At 38.9% G+C, this 20,936-nt stretch overlaps 1 protein-coding gene across 3 annotated transcripts in view; it reads left to right on the top strand.

The window, feature by feature from the left end:
- Positions 1-3,246: 3,246 nt before the first annotated feature.
- rap1gds1 (RAP1, GTP-GDP dissociation stimulator 1) overlaps positions 3,247-20,936 on the top strand; it is a 32,819-nt gene continuing 15,129 nt past the window's right edge. Inside the window, exons 1-5 of one of the 3 annotated variants that reach the window (XM_035519941.2) lie at positions 3,247-3,662; positions 7,630-7,740; positions 10,477-10,599; positions 12,901-13,026; positions 17,798-17,944. In XM_035519941.2, the coding sequence (XP_035375834.1) occupies positions 3,659-3,662; positions 7,630-7,740; positions 10,477-10,599; positions 12,901-13,026; positions 17,798-17,944 (511 nt within the window). In that variant the 5' untranslated portion in view covers positions 3,247-3,658. The remainder of the gene's footprint in view (positions 3,663-7,629; positions 7,741-10,476; positions 10,600-12,900; positions 13,027-17,797; positions 17,945-20,936) is intronic. The other 2 variants (XM_035519942.2, XM_035519944.2) reach the window with 2 other exon arrangements.

Genomic DNA, 20,936 nt, shown 5'->3' on the forward strand with positions numbered 1-20,936 from the left:
ATGAGTAAAATGAAGGGTGGCTAGGACATGCAGCAGTTTTTTGGGCAACCTCAGAAAAAAAGAAAACTAAGCTGTGAGAAAATGAGTACAGAAGAGAAAACAAGAATTCAATCAGCATTTCCTGACATAATTGTCAGGGTTTGGTGAACAGAGATGGAACTGATCACAGGAAAACAGACATAGTTTAATATAAAAGGGATAAAACAAAGACATGGTCACAAAACAAGCACAGGTAAAAATCCAGGTAGCAGAGCCAAAATAGGAGGCAAACAGACAAAAGTTAAAAAAAAATGTGGGAGGCGTGAAAATAATTACCATTCATAACATTGAATAATGTATTGATAATAAGTAATTGACAATAATCCATTCATCATGGTAGGAAATACCAATTTACCAATTATTTTGTTCTTGTTCATTCATAGTAAAGAGTGAGTATGAGGATGAGAGTATGAGGATGCTGACAGGGCAAGAAGAGCAGGTGATATGGAAATGAATGCGAAAAGGAGCAAATATTGATAGTGAAGACCAAGTAATGATGGTAAGGACAAGGTAGTAGTAATAACAATAACAACAACAACAACAACAACAACAAGAAGTACATGGAAATTAAATATGACTAATCAAGAAAAGCCCTAATTTGAAATAATAATAAAAAAAACATTAAGTCCTCCAGAGTGGGGAGTGGTAATTAAAAAACAATTAAATACATAACTAAAAAGAAATGGGGGGAGAATAGATGACTGGAGAGATGAAGAGAAGATAGGCCCAGTGGAGAAGAATGTTCTGTTCATGGCTATGACCTTGGATAAAATCCAGATAAGGGCAATGAATAAACTTTTAGGTTCGTGTGCAATAAAGTGTGACTATTGCACAAATTTCGACAGAAAATTTCAAAACCACCACCACGTACTAAGGAAAAAAATCTATGATTTTACATGTGAGTTAAATATTAATAAATACATGGAGTTTGTCTTTATTTATAGAAAAGAGTGTCATACCTTTAGCAAAACTGTATGGAATATTTTCACAGGTATAAAAAATATTTGTGGACAGTAGAAAATAAAGAGCCATAGATTTTGCTCTAATGCATAATCAGTCTGAATTTGTTCCAATGGAAGAAATGTTCCGTGTGATGTGTTAACTCCATTGGCTTAAGTAAAATGTTTTTGTTTTGAGTAATAATGCTGTTTTAATATAACTGACTTTTCAACAGGAACAAAGGTTGTCTATAAGTTCCATTACAAATGCATAGGCCTAATGAAGGGGAGACTTCTGATGAAATTGTTCCATCATCAGCATTGCCGTACATGCTACAATTACCTGCTCAAATCTGCCATGTTGTTTTTGTGCTAATGCAGATCAATGGTTTTTGGGACTTAATAATATGAATAGCACAACATTGTGTTATTCATTTTGATTGAAGTGAACTTAGTTTGCAAAAACATACAAAATCAATTAGATTTTATATATATACCCTGTCACTGTTCTTATTTTGCCACTGTAGAGGATAGTGGAGTTGATATCAGTAACAGATTAAGAGCACTAACATGCAGGTGCTGTATTTATTCACAGTACCTATACCTGTACAATAATGACTGTGGCTGCTCATGGTTTTAACCATGGTTTACAAATTTCTCTGAGCTTTTGTTAAATTTTTTTTCCCCTTAACATTCTTGTCTTGGTTATTGAATAAAAGAAGGCAAAATAACACAAACTAATGATTTTTTTTTTCATTTAGTGTAATTTGAATTATGACTAATGAACAAATCTGATTTTGATGCAAAACTTCATTTTCAAATGTCATAGCAAGAACAATACATAAATAAAATATTTATGGCACAAGTTAAACATTAAAAAATATGGAGCAGTTTTGGATACTTATATTATCAGTATGATGGAACATTTGTAGACAATAGGAAAAAGGTCAACAAGTTTAATATATTCTGTGCTTTCTATCAAATTAATTGGATTTTAGACAGAAGAAATTTTTCATTTGATGAATAAAACTAAAGTGTGAGCATACAGGTCTCAATTTTACAGCGCAATTATCAATTTCATTCCCATAGTGCATGGATCACTGTGATGATCACTACCATTTTCTGAGAAAAATAATGTGTGCAGGTCATATGCTGTTATTGGTTTACTCCTATAACACACTTTTACCCTATAAAGAAGTGTACATTTGAATGAGTTCATTTAGATACACATTAACCAAGGAGGAAATGTTTAACACCTGTGACATCTGCTGACGTGATAGCAATGAATCTTACTCTGCTCCTTTTTATACATGAAAACATCTGGCATATTTCCAGGTCTTCAAAGTTAGCAGTAGGTAGGTTGTATAGTAGCAGGTTACTGTACCTCACACAGCCAAACCAAACTACAATGCTAATGAAGTCTGCCCTGCACACCGCATTGGGTCTTGCCTTTAGAAGATGCTTAAGATTCCCCAAGAATGGAATGGAATTTAGCGCTGCATTAACTGTATTTCATATATGGACGTTAGAAAGTCTTTATAACTTTATAATGGACTTTAGAAAGTCTTCACTTCATTTACGTGAGATATAATGCACTAAATGGCCTTTGGGGGGCGCCATTTCACAGTCCCGGTGAGGCTTGAGCTCAGACTTCAGACCCTGATGGTTTATCAGATTTCATATCAAGACATCGTCGGTTACATTTTTAATTTCGTGCAAACGTACCTGTCATGGGAAGTTCTGAAAATAGGACGATGTCATAAATACTACTCTAATATGTGGGATACTATAACGAGATATTGTATATTGAGATGTAGAGTTCAGCAGCATCACCGATATATCTACTCACATTATATGATTTATGCACTGGCAGCAAAAAGGTTTATTATGAAAACAAAATTATTATGACGACTATAAATTGAGCTATTTATTTAAAATCTATGAGATTTTCGTCAAAGTTTATGTTACCCTAGTTTAAAAAAAAAAATTGAAATGATCAATACATTAAATAATTTATCATCTCCTAATTTGAGGGCCACCTCGTACTTAATTATCAGTGTTTGAGAGCTTTCTCTGCGCCTTTGCTTGCACATTGTGGCTATCAAACCTGGGGTGGGGTTTACATTCACGAAGGGCGTTGTTTCTAGCGCATGACATCTTTTTTTTTATCCAATCAACAACATCGACGAGGGCCTTTGTGCCTGACACGAACCAATCAACAAGGAGAAAGGCGGCATTTCGCCTCGCTTAGTTTCACTGCTTTGGGAACTAGACCGCTCGAGTAGAAGGAAGTGCATTGCAGGTTAACGTTGAGTGTCCGTGTACATTTATATCGTATACGGATAAAATTACATCATCGCAGACATCAGCTAAGTAAGGTGCTAAGATTTATGCACCGCCCGTCCTAGCTGCATCTGGAGCTGAAGGGGCGTTGGGGTGTGCAGTATAGCTACACTACAGTTGCCTTTGTATTTTTGCCGGGGAACGGAGCAGCGTGGGTTAAGGTGGGCCTTGCCCGGATATCTGACAAGCAAATCAAAACCATTAGCTAGCTAGCTGCTCCTGTCACCTCTACTATACCAACTGCCTAACAAGATAATATATATATAAATACAGCTTATATATATTTGAATACATTTATACAACACCGAAGAGCACTGGACTGAAAGCACCCAAGACAAATGGGTAAGTCTTGCATTTAAAAAAAAAAAAACCCAAAAAACACTGACATGGTGTGTTTTACTCTTAGTCGAGGTTTAGATTCACTTGTTCGGGATGCTCGTCGCTTGAGCGAGAAAGTCGAGCTCGTTTACGCGAACAGCTATCCCAACGCTTTCCTTAGGGATGTGGTGGTCATGTCATCAAGGGAGGAGGAAAGAAAAAAAACCCATCAACTAGCAGTTTAGGTGTTCGTGTCCAGTCTGACAATGTATACTGCAAACAGTTTAATTCGCATGTATTGGAGCATCGTCGCGATTTTCAGAAGAGAGTTTACAGTTCAGAGTCTCTAACGTGTCGTCTCATCTCCATACGGTAGAAATGTTGCTGATGAGGGCATCCACGCACAGTAAGGTAATGCTCGACCCCAAGCAAAATAGCAAGTCACATTGCTCGCGTACACTAGTGTATTGTAAAAATAATCAGTTGTTTTCCTTAGCGGCTAAAAGAACTGCTGATTGCTGTACACCAGTACCATAAAACACAATTTCAAGCACCTTTTAGTGTGTGCTCTATCACATTTTTCGAAAAGATGTGGTCTAATGCTGGACAGCAGTTTGACACAGGGCACTGTTCTGCAGATGTGCAAATATGGAAAGGCTTTAGTGAGTCTGCAGAAAAGAGGTCACAGTCATCTATGCCCCGAATTCACATATGCCCACGCTGGTGTTTCTGATGGAGGGATGCGCTCGTTTCTTTGGAGAACTCGCACACGCCCACGTTGGTGTTTCTGATGGAGGGATGCGCTCAAGTCTTTAGAGATGCAGCTTGTCTGAACAGAACTGCGGGCCTGCTATCGGGGTTGAACCAGTCTCTGTCCACTAAGTCGGGGAAGCTGAAAACGCAGTTAGAACTCTCTTTCACTATGGTCTCAAAGTGGTTTAATATTTCTATCTATCAGTCTGTCTGTCTGTCTTTTATGTTCCCTTCTGTCCCTTTCTGTCACGCAGACATACACACACTCACTTATACACATGGGGCAACCTTTTTATCTTCAAGTTGCTTTAATTTCCTCTAAGGCTGAGGTTTTGTTGCCCTTAAATCACTCATTTATTAAACTTGGCACATGAGACCAGGTGTCATTTCACTGCCTTGCAGTCTGTCACTTGTAGTTTGGGGATCAGGCACTGTCCCTGGGTGACAACTCTGAGACTGAAGGTGTAAATGTTGCCTTGTTAACGAGTTTAGAGTGACTCCCACCTCTCCGTGAGCTCCTTTCTTCTATAAAACCGCATACGTTAACATCAAGGTAATGACAAATGTTTCACCTGTTCTCTAAATTCTTAGCAAAAGAGAACCTTCTGTGTTGCAAAATATGTTAGCCTAGCACACTGCCTCAGTAGATCAAGCTACCAAAAAATCTAATGCAGTTTGTCAGTATTATCTCATTTCAAGACAAATTTAGAATGAACAGTCAAACAGAAAACTCTCCTTAACAACCGCAGACGCTGCTTTAACGTGCACATTTGGCCAAAACAGTACTGAAAATTATCAGCAAGAGCCAAGAGCTGAACACGGTGGTTTATTGCGACTCTTTCTAACAGACCTTTGCTGTCTGACAACAGGTAGTTGGGTCAGTGTGACCCTAACCAAAGGGTTGAATCAGGCCAGGGAAAATGCACTTGACTTGTGTGTATGGTGTTAGTATACCAGTTCCAGAAAGCATGTCAGATGTCCCATGACTGGAAACAAACACCTTTTGTTGATGGAAACATCAACATTATGTATAACCCCACTGAATCGCCACCCATGCTGTCTGACACCTTGTTTCCAGTTCTTGCATCTGGGCCATTAAAAGTCACCACATTCACCTTAGCTGTATGTTCCTATCAGAAGATTAACTGATGGCCTGGTTATTGCTGTGTTTACAAACTTGAATTTTCAAAAACTTGATTGGCAACCATCTTCAGTGTCCAACAATGTTTGTGTGCATCCTTTGAAATTCAGCAAGGCTGTTGTGTTGAACGAGATGTGTTTTATGTTGTCATGGCAGGAGCTCCTTCTAGCTAGTCTGGCAAAGCTAAAACATGCTAATTGTGTGGCTTGTCACAATTTCTTAAGTTTCTTTTTTGCTAGCATTTTTGTTTGTTATGCCAACAAACCTCCTGATAGTATTGCATGATGTAGGTAGTCTATTAATTATTCTGACTGCGACAGACATTAACAGTGTTCAGCTGGTCAGTTTAGTTAGGTTACCTGTGTGTTTGGCTGCTCAGTTCAGTAAGACCACACTAAAGTTACAGTGACACAGAAATATACTGAGCAAGAGCATTTGGATGGTGCAAAGCTGCCCGTAGAACTGGTAAAGGAAAGGTGCTTAAGTAGTTGTGCTGATGAGGAGGTAACGAGAACCACGTGATTGGGATTCAGACGCGGCAGGGCATTGCATTTGTACTGCCGAGGGTGCGGGGAGGGCACGACTGGTTGGCTGATTGATAATAAATATAGTGGGGGAGAATGGACATGACGCATAACGGAGTAATTCTGAACAGGGGAAGGAGTCTGACCAGTAGTAAGCTGCAGATCCACAGTTTCTATTAACATGGAGTTTTGCCTTTTAACTAGCTAAATGTTGTCAGAGGGAAGTGTGTAAGCAGTTAGCTAACTAGCTAGCTAACTAACAGCAAAAACTTCAGTTTGACATTGGCATAGCTGTTGCTTAGCTGCCTCCCTTACAAAAGTTAATGTAAAGGTAATACTTTGCCACTTTGAACAATTTAAATTCCACTGTTTCAAAATGACCTCAACATAAGGCATTATACATTATACAGTGATATAATGTAATAAGAAATAGGTCTTTCCTTGTGGTCATTTTGCATAAACTTTTTATTTATTGAATTTATAGAAAATGTGCTATATCATGACATATCATGATCTGGGTATGAAGTTATCCATATCAGGATATGATGTTTTGGTCATATCGCACAACCCTGTGTAGACTGCCTGTCTGAGTTGAACTGAACTTGAACTCTTCTAGGTTAACTATAATTTATGCTGATTTGTTTCCCCCCCTTTATCTTGTATAATTTAAGTGGTAATGAACAGACTTCTCGTCACATTTGAAGAAAAAAAGGTCTGTGTTGACCAGTGAGTTAATTTTATGTCTGGTGACCAACAAGTTAGTTATGTCTAGATGCTGCATAAGATTCTTCCATATCAAGCCAGAAGTTTAAAAAGTAAAGATTTGTAAGGCTGACACAAATGAGCTGATGCTCGTTTATTTTCATTAGAAAGTGATGCAATGATCCATTTTTCCAGTGTGTTCTCTTCATTTATCTGCCAAGAGTCACCTCCTCACCATATGGCCATGGTCGAATCATTCATTTGTTTATGTATTTAATTATTTAGTCAAGTCTGAGATTTCTTTTATTCAAGAGAGCTAGCCCCTGGTGAGCATGATGCTGCTTCAGTAGACATAACTCAAGGCTTCCAGCCAGGATTTTTCTGTGGAATAAAGCAGTGTGGCAAACCTTTTGAATCAGAGCCCATCCTCTTTAACTGCTGAGTATTCCTGCTGTCCTTATTTCCAAGTAGATTGGTAGAGACCCTTTAATAGGCTCTGTACTTAACATTTACCTGCAATGACTTTCTCTAAAACTGGACTCCAACATTGCCACTGACTTCAGTTCACAAGACCTCAGGTCAAAAGCAGGTTGTTCTAAATTTGCATATCGCCTTAGGATGAAATAGTACAAAGCCTGATTTTTGGAAGTCATCTAAAGATCTCTGTATGGATACTGCCACATCCTATATCACAGAGCACTGTATCAGACAAAGTTCAACAGAACAAGCGGATGTAAAAAAAAACAAACAAAAAAAACAACTCCTTCAGAATCTTTGCATCTTTCAGGGAATTTTATGCGCAATGAAATGGAACGTGTTTGAATTTGTGCTTTTTATGAACTGTACACTGTGCTATATTGTGTTTCCCCAGCAGATAACCTGAGTGAAGCCCTCAAGACACTGAAGCTCTCCTCAGCAGACAGCACCTCGGACAGTGTAGAGAACTGCCTGGACTGCCTGCTGAAAGCCTTGGCCCAAAACAGTAAGCCTGACTGACTCCTTTATTACATCCGCTTTTTTTTCTTATGAGAGTAGCCTGTGCTTTCACTTCACCTGTTTACGTATTTTGTTTTTGAGGATGAGAAGTTAGAAGCAGGATCCATTTTTGGCAATTTGTATGCTGGCGTCAGATCCTGATAAATGATGTCATAATGGACTTTATTAAGCCTTAAGTAATAATTATCTTTTTTGGGGGGAGAGTAGTGGAAGAGAATGCAGAGCCGTAAACTTCTGATAGATTCTGCAGTCTGCTTTATTGCTACGGGGCAGCGGTGTGTTGTAGTCTGTGTGCTGATTTGATGAGTGTAATGGTTGATTGCTCGAGGTATCTAATTGATGTGCAGCTCTTTCTGTGGGCTTGAGCGTTGCTGCTGCAGTGATGCAGAGGACGCTCATAAATTACCGTGAGGCTGCTGGAGTGTGTCTCGGAAGGGGGCGTGGTGTCAGCCCCCTCACTTGCGCATGCTGGCCACACCCACACCCACTGCTGCCCTGTGACTCAGCCCACATACGATTCCTGCCACTACCAAACAGGCCTACATGAAACTAAACAAATCTGCAGTGAACACTAACACTTGTATGAGTGGTCTGAACTCCTACTATAGCAGTGGCCTGAACAATTGAAATATATGGGATATTGAAGAAGAAAAAAAAAAAAATATATATATTTTTTAAATTCAGCAGGCCTTTTAAGCTTCAATTGGGAATATTTTTAAAACATGAAGTAGTCTATAAAAGTCATGTCTAGTTCTAGTGCATTTAAACCCATGCATTCACATAGCCTCGTCTTAGCTGTGTGAGAACAATTTAAATTACCAGATGATAAGGAAATGCAATATACAGAGGAAAATATAGAGGAAATGTGACAAGAAAATTGTGTACCATGGAGGCATGACAAGTATGATGTAGATATACAGTGATCCCTACTGGAGCAGGCTTATTACGTGGTAGGCTACATGCCATATACATTTTCAAACACTCCAAGACATATTTAAGTTAATTTGAGCTGTCACCACCATATTAATATTTTTATTTGTGGATTCTAGGTTATAATTTGAACTACAACAGTGACCTTGCTTATGCTAACAAAATGGTTAATTTACGAAATGGAAGTATAGTTTTTAACTTTTCTGTATTTTGGGGGTTGAGATTTGTAAGCTAGTTTGGGAACACCAAATGTATTCGTGGCATGTAAATGGTTTTCAAACAAGCTCTACTTTTAAAACTATATTTGAAGACCTCGACAGCATTGCAACCACAAAATGCAAACCATTAGTAAATCTCAAGAACAGTTGCTAGCAGTTGCTCCAGCTTACTGAAAAGCCCTAAAACAGTGTGCTATGATAGCCTTACAGGCAGATGACAAAAACCCTACCGTCCAGTTATATTTAGCATCAACACTCTTGGACTTCTGAAAAACAAACCAATAATTAAGCTTGAGCTATAAGGCCATCTTCACAAGGTTTGGCAACCTCAGAATCACCTGTGAAAATATTGCTATAAAAATATGGATGGAAAATTTCATCTATGAGCATCATGGGTCCTTAAAATATGGTCTGTGTTTACCCTGCTGGTATTGTAATTACTAGGAGTTAGCCTTGGGCCAATAAGCCACATTATCCAATATTGCGATAATTTAAATTAAAGCTGATATAAGCTTTTAATAATTTTTATAAGCTGTTTCATGCATCACTGATACATGCCTTTGCCTTTATTTAACCATTTCCTTTGCTAGCATTCTAAATTATATATTTAGTTAAAAATGATTAAGGACAGCCTTTCTGTCTGGCACAAAGCATGCTGGGATACTACATGCAAACATGAAAACTCTGGTGGACAGAAAAAATGGATGAGATTGTTCAGAAGAAGCATGTCAACATGCCAGTTTGGCAATATTTTGGTTTCCCACCAAGCAAACACAGAAAACTTGGTTAGATGTTAACAGTATTACATAAAATAAAAATAAAATCTCTAGAGAAGTACAATGGCTGATGCTCACTGAATTTAAATTACTTATATTTATTTATGGAATCTTGATTGACTTTAATTGCTTTAATTATATTGTGAGTTCAACCAAATTTGCCTGATCATACTGATGAGCGTTATGGAATGACTTTGCGGCTTTTAGACCTTCCAACCCATATTGACTGGATTAGTGTACAGTCTAACGGCAATGATCTGAATTCAGTGGGCAGAGCTTATAGTTTAGAAACATTTTCCTTTATACTTAAATACATTTCAGTTAATTAAGATAGGGAGAGGATACTTAAATGTTAAAATATTGCCAACTTGGTGGTCTTTGTTTTATTTGCCTATGTCCCTATGCCCTAGCTCTCTTCCCAACTGAAACTCTACTATGTAAGTTAGTCTTTTATGTCTCAAAAGTTTTATGGCTGCAGATAATTAGCCGGTGACATTATGTAATCATCATTAAGCATCAGCTTCCTGCAGTTTCAAATTACTGAATACCTCATTGTGTATGTACTGAGCCTTATGGAAATTTGTAGCTTCCATATGTCATTGTTTGAAATACTGAAATTAAAATGGTACATTCTATTGACCCAAATGTTTTCAATAAATTGTGGCATAAAGGAGAGCCAATATAATTGATATCCTTAAATAACATGTATGAAGATTATGCTGCATATTCACATGGATTTGCTCTAAATGCTGTGTTGTTTTTGCCCAATATTAATCCATTCTCACACTTTATTAACAGATGTGGAAGCGAGTGAAAAGATTCAGGAGATGGGTGTTCTTCCTATGATGCCTTCATTATTGGCTATACAGAACTCCTGCACACCAAAAGTAGCCAACATCATAGCAGAATTGGCGAAAAACGGTGAGGCTGCACGATCAGGCTTCACACACACATCATCTTAGTGTTTCATACACTCATACGTCTGCGTTTCTGGATCCTGCTGTTTCATAATCTGTCATGTAGAAGATGAGGATCTGGGCAGTATAGTTCTCAAGATCTTATTTATTTTGATTGTGGTGTACTTTCTAGATCAGGATTTTCACCAAGGATTTTTAAAGCTACTGTAAGCAGTGTTTTCAGAACTTGTCCCAGTTGCTGAAGGAATCCACCACCTCCTAAAAACATCTCATGCACAAAACATGCAGGGAAAATAGCCTCCTCATACAGACATGCTTCTTCATTGATTAATTACACTTAGACCATGTAGAAATTCTTAGTTGCTGATTACATAGCTCAGGACTGACAAAACATGTATATATAGAAATGTTTTGTTCAGAGCATCTATTTTATTGACTGCTGTCAGCATGACAAAGTTAGAAAAACTGCTTATATAATCTTTAATAGCACCAGAATACCTGACAGTTGTAAATTATGGCCTAATATTATTCTTTCATTTATGTAGCACCTTTCTTACATTCAGCGGTGCCTTTTTAAATTCATTAATTATAAAAAAGAGAAATATAATACATTTGAATGCATCTGCTGTCTTTTATATCCCTGTCATCCCTGCCACAGCATACCTTTCTGCTTTCTGCCAGTAAGCAATGCCTGGTCCTCCTGTTGCCAGACAAGATGGAGCTTGGCTGGCTAACAAAAGGAGTGATCTGAAGTGACTGTTTCCCTGGCATTGGCATCCATAGCTTGACCACAGTATTTACTACTTTAATTGTTGCGTGTGAAATGTCTGCACTTCAGAAGGAATCAATATATCAAATATCGAGACACACCGTATGCCATTATTTAATAATATTCTGTCATTTAATAATATGCATTCACATTTATATGATACTGAGATGTGTGATTTGTAAGATAAATGCAATTGGGAAGCGCTTTGTCTTATGCAATCATCACTTTCTACTTGAATAAATAAGAGTCATATTTTGCGACGTCTCTTTAAATTCTGTAGTCTCAGGTCGATGTGAGCCTTCCCTGCTGCTCAGCATGCAGACACAATTGCACTGTTCATGACAGCTTGGCAGGTTAACACTTTTTGGGAGGTCTATTGTTTGTTTGTTTGTTTGTTTTTTGCTCTTTATTGAGGACTTTTTCACTCTAATTGGGATGGAGGTACAGCTGAAAAAATCTAAAGCGTTCCCTATTTTTCTCACCATCTGAAGTCTTTGATACGGTTTCTATGCCCTCATTCAGTTTTTGTGCATTTTTTTAGTCAGAAGAAGAAATTACATGAATAATGACTTTCTTGACAAAAATGTTAACATCCATCAGACAAAACATTATCTATATAAAAGTACCTCCATATTCACCCTAGCCGCTGGATAGCTCTATGTTCAGTTGCTTTATCTTCCACCGTCCTGCCAGCCTGCAAAGACCATAAAGCATCAATTCTGTTGAGTCAGTGCTCCACCTCACTCAGTGCTTTTAGGGTAATTATACAAGCATTTCTTTAAATCATGCCTTAACAAGTGCATGAGATGAGATGTTGGAAAAGAATGGAGTTTTTGCGTAAGGTAAAAAGGCTTAAAATAATGAATGGGCTTTTAGCAGCATGCAGGGCAAGCTAATGGCAATAGCACACAGTTTTGGCAGGATTTTGTCAGTCTCCCACTGACATGCATCTAGCTGAATTCTGTTGTATATTTGCTCCACCCATGAGAGACATTAGTACTTCAGGGACATTGGTGTTCTTAGGGAATGAGGACTTTTTCAAAGGTGCTATAATTGGTGTCCCATTTTGAAGGTACTTGAAATCTGCCCAACAAATGTGACCTTATTTTCAAAGAACACGGATGCACCAGATACACACACACACACACACACACACACACACACACACAACTACTCAGCTGTAAGCTGGCTGTTTGTCTTTAGAGCTTGTAGGCCATCTGTCACTAATAAATATCTTAGGAAATGATTGCTCAAATATAGTGTAGTGCCTGAATATATATATCTGGAATTTCAAATTATAAGTGAAACGTGAGCTAAATCAGTTTCTAAACATCTGTAAGACTTTGCATTTAACAGCACATTTGATGTTTTCATGGATGTGGATTCCTTCATCAGGAAATGAGGAAAGTTCAGAGATGAGCAGCGAATTGTCTTCAAACGTCCAGTCACCTTAACATACTTCCATTAGACAGTTCAATCATCTGGATGACGGGAGACCTTCATAATAAATCTGAAAGGTTTGCGCTTCTCCCTCAGAGTTTATGCGGAGTCCCTGTGTGGAGGCAGGGCTAATTCCCCCTCTGGTGCAGCTGCTCAACTGCAAAGACCAGGAGGTGCTGCTTCAGACGGGTCGAGCCCTGGGCAACATCTGCTATGACAGCCGTAAGTACCCCTCCCCCCTACACCTGTCCCATTTCTTGCTGGCCGGTCTGTAAGGAGCCATTTTAGAATCTAAAGGCAAATATAAAGAGGATCACTGGAGGCACAAGTCAGTGACACAGCCGTTTCGTTTGATGGCGCTGGAAGTGCAGCAGACACTGCTGGCTTTTTATGACTCATTAGAGTCTGTCTTTTAGACGCACAGCAAATAACTTCTTTCCCACTCATTTTACCTCGTCTTAATTGCTTTGTTACTATGAAGTACCTAATGGATGTGAGTTGATATGTGAATTCAGGCAATGTCTGCTTACTGCTTATTACTTCTTTAGATCTCTGCTTACTGCTCTCTTTAACTAATTTTCATCATTCTTTGCTTGGTAAACAGGCCGGTGCCTTTATGATAACTTGTATGTTTAGTTAATGCGTATTAACAAGGTGGAAGTACTATACTATACTTGGTGCATCCTTGATTGCGTGTTTCATGGTAGTGTAAAGTAGTGATGAAAATGGTGTTTGGTTGGAGAAAAGAGGAGAAATATGTTTTGGCTAAGTCACAGGAAATTTCAAGTCCATTCTGCCCTAGAATGTCTGCATGGAAATGTAATGTAGCCCACCCACGAATGGGAAGACTGGAAAACGCAACCAGTCATCCAGCTCTACTCAACACATACCTCTGTTGTCCCTTAGTCCCCTGAACAACCAGCAGTAAAACTTGTGATTCATTTCTCCATGTAGTTTCAGCTGAGCTAAATTTGCTCTTGACCATTAGACCCAATTAGCCCAAATGTAAGACCAGTTATGTGGTCATTACCAAACAGTAAGGCAGGCAGCTGCTCCTGTCTCTGTGAGAAGGAGTCAGCTGGTGTCCTACGCTGTGGTGTGCTGAGTGATGGGGAAGTTGAACTGTTGCCCATCTGAGAGGGACCCTGAGACAATGCCAACACTTGTCAATCGCAGAGTCAGCCAGCCCACTCCAGGGCTTTGTTGAACCGAAAAGCCCAGCTGAGTTTAATCTTTGCCAGCGTCTAAGGCTGCTGAATCTCCTTAACCAGAAATTCTACATGCATGTCCTTCTTCCAGGAATTACATTACAGTATTTGTACCCTCTACTCTTACCCTTAGCTGTTCCTTTGAAGGACTGAAAGGATTAATAAGCTTCAAGGCTTTTTTTCATAGCAGAAGACTGACAGAACTAATACTTGCTCTTTGGAACACAATCAGAGAGCCTAACTAGCTATTCCTCATTCCCTTTTCTTCATGATTCATGAGCTCTGTTGGCATGGGGGTTGTGACTAGTGGGCAGCAGTCCTAGACACTGTGTGGGCATGGGTTAGTGAAACCTGGAGCATTGTTCATGCCAAATGGAGTGACTCACAGCTCTCATGCAGCCACAGCTATGTACAAGAGAGATTTAGTCAGTACTGGTTTATACAGTAATGCACTTTACTTAAATGTGGATATATAATGCTCAGACCTTTAAGCAGGGTATGAGAGGTGTGGCTGATCAGTATAGTGTTTGTAAGTCATCGCAGTGCCATAGCATTACTGACATGGCAGGAAGCTGCACTCACCAGTGTGTGTGTGTGTGTGTGTGTGTGTGTGTGTGTGTGTGTGTGTGTGTGTGTGGATCTTGCAAAGCTTGTCATAATCAGTATACATAGCAATATATCTGTGATGTAGTATTTTGTACATATTGTGTATTCCTAATAAAGAAATTGTATTTCTTTGGGACTTTTAAAGCAAGAATAATATCAGAGAATTAAAAATGCCACATTTTCTAAATTTTCTAAACCTGGCCATATATGTCCTTCCTTAAGTAATGATCATAAGATGCATTCATGTGCTAACATAATTTCCATCAATTACATCAATCAGTGGCTTGATTATGTAAGGCACAAATGTGTGGCCATGCTGTTGTTTCTTAATGTTGTCATTGGAATGGGGTAAAATACCACAAATACCATATGATAGGATAAAGAAATAATATTGGTATTGTGTTTCGATACTACCAAATCTGAATATCCAAATATCCAGCTCCAATCTTACAAATTTCGGCATATATACATTGTATTTCAATAGACTTTAAGCTAGAAGAGACGTTTTTGAACACATGCCACTTAATAGTACAGTTCACTCTAATGTATTATTTTGTGTGCTATTTAAGTGTTGCCTGTATAATGGCCTTGGCAATTACTGTAACATGCCTGAAACATTGGCAGATGTTGGACAGCTTGGTTTACTAAAGTCTTGGCTCAAAAAGAGGGTGTTCTCTCAAGAACAGAGCTTTTGCAGTGTATGGGTTTTTTGATACCATCCAACCCTCATGGTATTTACAGTGGGAACAGCCTAAAAACCCACATCTGTGAGTGCTAGTACAGTGACGAGTAATAACCAAAGGTGGGGCAGCTCAATCTGTTACATGGCCCTTTGCCTTGTAAGGTAATGTTCACGGAAAGGCTTGTAATACCTGTGCAGTGCAGAAGTAGTGACAAAAGTTCTGTAAGGTATTTTTACCCCAGGCAAGGCCTGGACAGCAGTGCCAATGTCTGACCAAGCCGCAAGGATGTGCTTTCAGTAGCTACAGCTGATTGTATATGCAGCAGACCACTCTCCTCATGCACAGACTTAGATTTTAGGTTTTACCAATTCAGCCCATGAACTGATGCTTTCTGTCTGCAGCCAGTAAGATAAAGAAGGAATTTTTGCAATGGAAGATGAGTCTATGACGTACTTGACTATTACAAAGAAGCCATTTAATAACCTTAGCAGGTTTCTCCTAGTCTAATGACCATAGCTTCAAGGATATGCGTGTTTGCGTGCATGTGAATGTGTTTGCGTGAGTGTATTTGTGTGTGCTTGTGTGTGCGTGCGCGCACAAGTGCGTGTACATGCATTTGTGAATGAGTAACACAGAACAGTAAATAAACCTTATGTTTCTGTGATTCAATACATCAGTTTCTGCCCAAAGTAGTTAGTAGTGTAATAGAATAGTGTGTGGGCCTTTTTAGTTGTGTGGGTTGTGTAAGCCTAGCCCCAAATAACACCATATGTGACTCAAATTAATAAACCATTTGGCATTTGTCCATTTTTGTTTCTGACCCCAGATTGTTTTATTTGGACCAAAGAAGTTTTTGTCCTCCATAAACTAATTTAGGTTTAAATTAGTGTCTCTAAAGGCTGTTGATGCTCATCAGGCAACAGTGTCCAAAGCCCTACAGTAGCCCAGCTCTTCTACTGCCGATACTTTGTACTGATCCCAGTGACATACAGAAACTGAGTCCAAAGTGCAGCTCTGCCATGGTGCATCTCATCTTGCCAGTACTCTAATTCGCCTACTCCATTCTGGAAGCTGCACAGGGAGCCCAGTCTCTGGCAGACCTTTTTCCCTGCTCAGATGTGATTTGGCCACCCCCCCCCCCCCACTTTTCTCTCCCAGCTGGTTTGATGGTGGCGAATGATGCAGGTGGCCAGCCTGATGCCTGAGCACATCCACAGAATCATCAACCACACTTTGTTATAACAATCATCCCTGTTTTTAAATTGTTTACATTTTTTTCTAAGAAGAAGGCTTTTATTTTTTCGGTGGACTGATGCTTTAATTGGCAGTGTGCCACTGCACACCACTGTGCAGCCTCAGTCTGTCACCGCTTAGGTAGCTGTCAGCCTTGCATATTATGCACTTGGGTAAATCCCAATTCAGCGTGTTGTAAAATGCATTTGATTTATGTGCTCCCCCCACCCCCCACCGTCTTTGACTTGGCCAGCTTGCCCCAGGGTCTGTTTGCCCTGCTGCTGATGTGCTGCTGGTGCTCTAGCTTTGAGTCATGGAGAAAAAGAGTCATTTCCATTCACTAGCAGAGGAGAGGCGGTATAAGAGAAGAGAGGAGGGGAGAGGTGGTGTGGAATGAAGGAGACTGGGCAGGAGCAGAAAGGAGCACAGGTGCAGCTATGTTGATATGATTCATATGACCAGCTGTCTAATAGCCATATTCCCTGGAATTGTCATGTTCCCTGGGAGAGAACGTATTTAGAAAGGTTTGTGAAGCCATGATTTTTCTCCCTCATTTTATTTAATACGGTAAGCATTAGTGTGCCTCAGTGTATTAGTTACTTACTGTAACACGCTAAGGTCTACGTTTAGAGTTGCAGACATTTGTATTATTATTAACTCACAATTTGTAACCTGCATGTGCTTATTCAGCCCCTCTTCACACTCCTAATATTGTACTTTGTCTGGAATTCAGTTCTGCCAAGAGAGACTCCAGGTGTTCTTTCACACACCTGGGCATGCCTAAGTGTTGCATTGTGGCCCATCGTTTGTTCATTAGGTCATTTCACCCTGACAGGAGCCAGCCAAGTCTGAGAGACACAGAAAAGCTCCACAACCAGGCAGAAGGAACTGGATGTTCTGCAGATAGAAATTTGTGTTCAATTTTCTGTTATTTTTTAAACTACTTCTTTACAATGTTTTTTTTTTTTTTTTTTTTTTCTTTCCCCCTCAAACTAGCCATATCTTTACCAGCAGTCGTCTGGTAGATATGGTAGATATGATCTCTTGATCTATTGATTATCCATATGGTTTATATATTATTATGATTATTATGATTATTATTATTATTATATCCCAATGTCTCATTGTGTGTGATTTTAGTTGCTTTAATGCCTCCCTTTCTTCTTTCCTGTCACTTATGATTTACAGGTTGTTATTCTTTTTGTGCCCTTTGTTGTCTTGTTTATTGTTTATTCTTTTTTACGTGACCTCTTTGTTTTGCAGATGAGGGCAGAAGTGCAGTTGACGAGGCGGGCGGGGCACAGATAGTAGCAGAGCACATTAAGGCTCTGGCCCCTAACACTGACTCGGCCACTGGGAAGCTCTTGACTGTCTTTTGTGGCATGCTGATGAACTATAGCAATGATAATGGTAATGACCTTCCCTCAACAGGGAACAAAAATATAGTTTGGATGGTTCCCTACAGATGTATCCTGAGATGCTCAACAAACTGCCAATGATGCATTAGGCTAGTTGGAGCTACTGGTATTTCATTGTGCCAGTTAGAGGCTTGGATTATGAGCCTATGGATATTTGATTTTGTTTGTATTGTTTCATACGCTGTCACATGTAGGGTGACAGGTTGTTGAGCACCAATGCTAAAATCTCTAGGGGACGATCCAAATCAAAATATGTGGTGATGAACTTGCTTTTAACAATTCTGGGTCACTAATGCCTTTCTTAATGCGCTCTTTATTCAGTCTGCGGGAAACGTCCTGCATACTGTTAGTAAAGCAGGAGTGACATTACCTAAATTGGACATGACATCCTGAAAAAAAAAAGAAATATAAAAATATTTCCTTTTCCCTACACAACTTGTTCACCAACTTATTCATTTGACTTCATATATTGGCTTTAAAGAAATATTCTCTAAGATTTTAAAACTGACATTTACAGATAGTAATTAAAAGCACACCTCTTGAGATCATTCAGCATCATCACACTTATCGCAGCTTGACAACTTTGAATTGGGGCTGAACTGTAAGCGTCATGCTCAGGATATTAGTTCATTTCACTGGTGTCTGAATCTCAATTTAGTGTACTAAAGCTTCTATTTCTTCTTCTGGTTTTGTGCAAATGTAACCAGCTGCACATTTTAGCAGCAAATGTCTGTGGACCTGTTATTGTTAATACGTGGAAAATGTCAAACATGCAATATAAATTTTACCTCGATTAGGTTGTGCCGTAGATCCATGCATAACCTTCACTGACTGGTGTGGAAACGTTTATAAATGACGGGATTATAAAAAAAAGTTTGCTTTAATGCAAACTATATAACAAGAACCTAGTATACCATGGAGAGATGACAAGCGAATATATGTTTTAAAAAAAAGTGGCTATTACTCATGCCATTTGTAAATTGCATGGCACTTTTAAGTTAATTTATCACTGATATACATTTATTACTATTAATACATGAATGCTAACACTAACATTGTGGCTAATTATTAAATGTTCATAATAGTATTAATGCACCAACAAGCATTTGAAGGCTATAAAAGGTGAACAAACAGGGTGATTTAAATCTTACAGAATGCAACTTTAAATGAAATTCGCTTACATTTTCTTGGTCTTGCGTGAAGTGGGTGTGGTGGAGGGAAGATGACTGAGAATGTGTGCTGTTTAGAAGGTGCCATGACTAAGGACCTCGGTCCTTAGGCAACCCTAGTGCTATGGTCCTGCCCACACAGACCTTGAGGCTCAAGTAGGGTGTTTGTCTTTTTAGAGCTAGCCTCAATTCTCCACACAGGATTGTTTAGTATTTAGATGCCAGATGTGGTGGTAGTGCATCTGGCCAGGGAACATAGCCATGATTGACGAGGTCATGGATTTGATCCCATCTGGTGGCTGCTGCCACTGAGCCTGTGAACAGCTAACCCTAAGATGTTGCTCTAGATCTTGCCCTTCAGTTCTTTCAGGTAAATGTTTTGTATGCTAAATTCAAACCACCAGCTGTCCATGTAGGTGTTATTGATTGTCCTTGCTGTTTTAGTTTGCTGCTTTAGGATTAATGTTCTGCACAATTTGTGTTTTGTTTAATGGTAATGAGTGATTACAGGTACTTAAATACTGCAAAGTAATGTAGCTCTTGGAAAGCCTGATTCTGTTTATTTATATTTATTATATAAAAGTACTTTTTTCACTTGAGTCCAACAGTAAAAGGTAATCCAGGTGGATCGGCCAAAGTTTTTGTCTTGCATTGTGCAGAAACCTCAGTATTTTCAGTAATATCCAGAGAGAATTCACACAGAGTATTTACTTCTGTGCTCCAGTGTTGCATAATCAGTGGTCAAACCGAGCTCCATTTCATCTCTTGCTGGCTGGGCATGACATGGTAATTAAGTCTCACTATATTACCTCTGGTGTCTTGTGGCTTTGTCCAGGGCAGCTAAATTGGAATCGCACCTTTTCGTTTCTTCTTGCTGTTTGAAATTATCTAGTGAAATGAGAATTTAATTGAAAAGTGCACAAGCCACTTGTTACTTAATATGTCCACTCCACATTCGCACTGTGCTTTTGCCAGTCTGTGCCTCTGTCTGTGTGTCTCTTTCTGTCTGCATGGTGTAATTCTCTGGTCTTTAGTCTTCTGAGGTGAATATGTGCAATAAGAAAATCCAACTTTAAAGCAAGCATATTCTCAAGTAAGTAAATTGGACCGGTATTTCACCTAGGCAAGCATTCTTTACTGACAACAAATCAGCCTTGTTATCCATAGGAATTTAATACTAAAACAGTTATGTTTAACTGTTTTTCTTGTTTAAAGCTCTTACAAGTTTAATATATTTGTTTTCTTAATTCTTCCTGAAGATATTCTAGAAGTACCCTGGCCATTTAATATTTTTTATGCTTTATAAGCATTATATTGGCATTAACAACATGTTATGCTGCTTAAGAATGCAGTACCTATATTAACTGCATTACTTGAACATGCCTTAATGCTGTTCTTATCATTACTATTGAAATCATGAGGCTTGAACATTCTTTGACAACTTTACACCATTATTTTGTGGAATATAGCTGATAATTGATGGTTACATAGGCAAAATTACCATGACCATTTCATTTCATTTCTTTTCATTTTATTTCATTAAAGTGTGTAAATTCTTTGTGCTAAACCAGCCTACCAAATGCTTTTCTCATAGTTGATTTAAGAGACCCTGACAATAGTGAAAGTCAGTAGCCATGTCCCTGGTCTTATGCAGGCTTTTTTATTATGCAGCATTGATACGTTTGCAATTGCACAGTGTAAATGAGTAAGTGCTGGTAAACTGTCGCTGTGGCAGGTATAGCTCTCATTAATAAGGCTCCAGAGCTGCAGAAGCCTACCAGCCAGATCAAGGCCAAATGGAAGCAGAAAAAGTTG

Source organism: Electrophorus electricus, chromosome 13 (assembly GCF_041902795.1).
Source record: "Electrophorus electricus isolate QZ-2024a chromosome 13, ASM4190279v1, whole genome shotgun sequence".
Classification (NCBI taxonomy): domain Eukaryota; kingdom Metazoa; phylum Chordata; class Actinopteri; order Gymnotiformes; family Gymnotidae; genus Electrophorus; species Electrophorus electricus.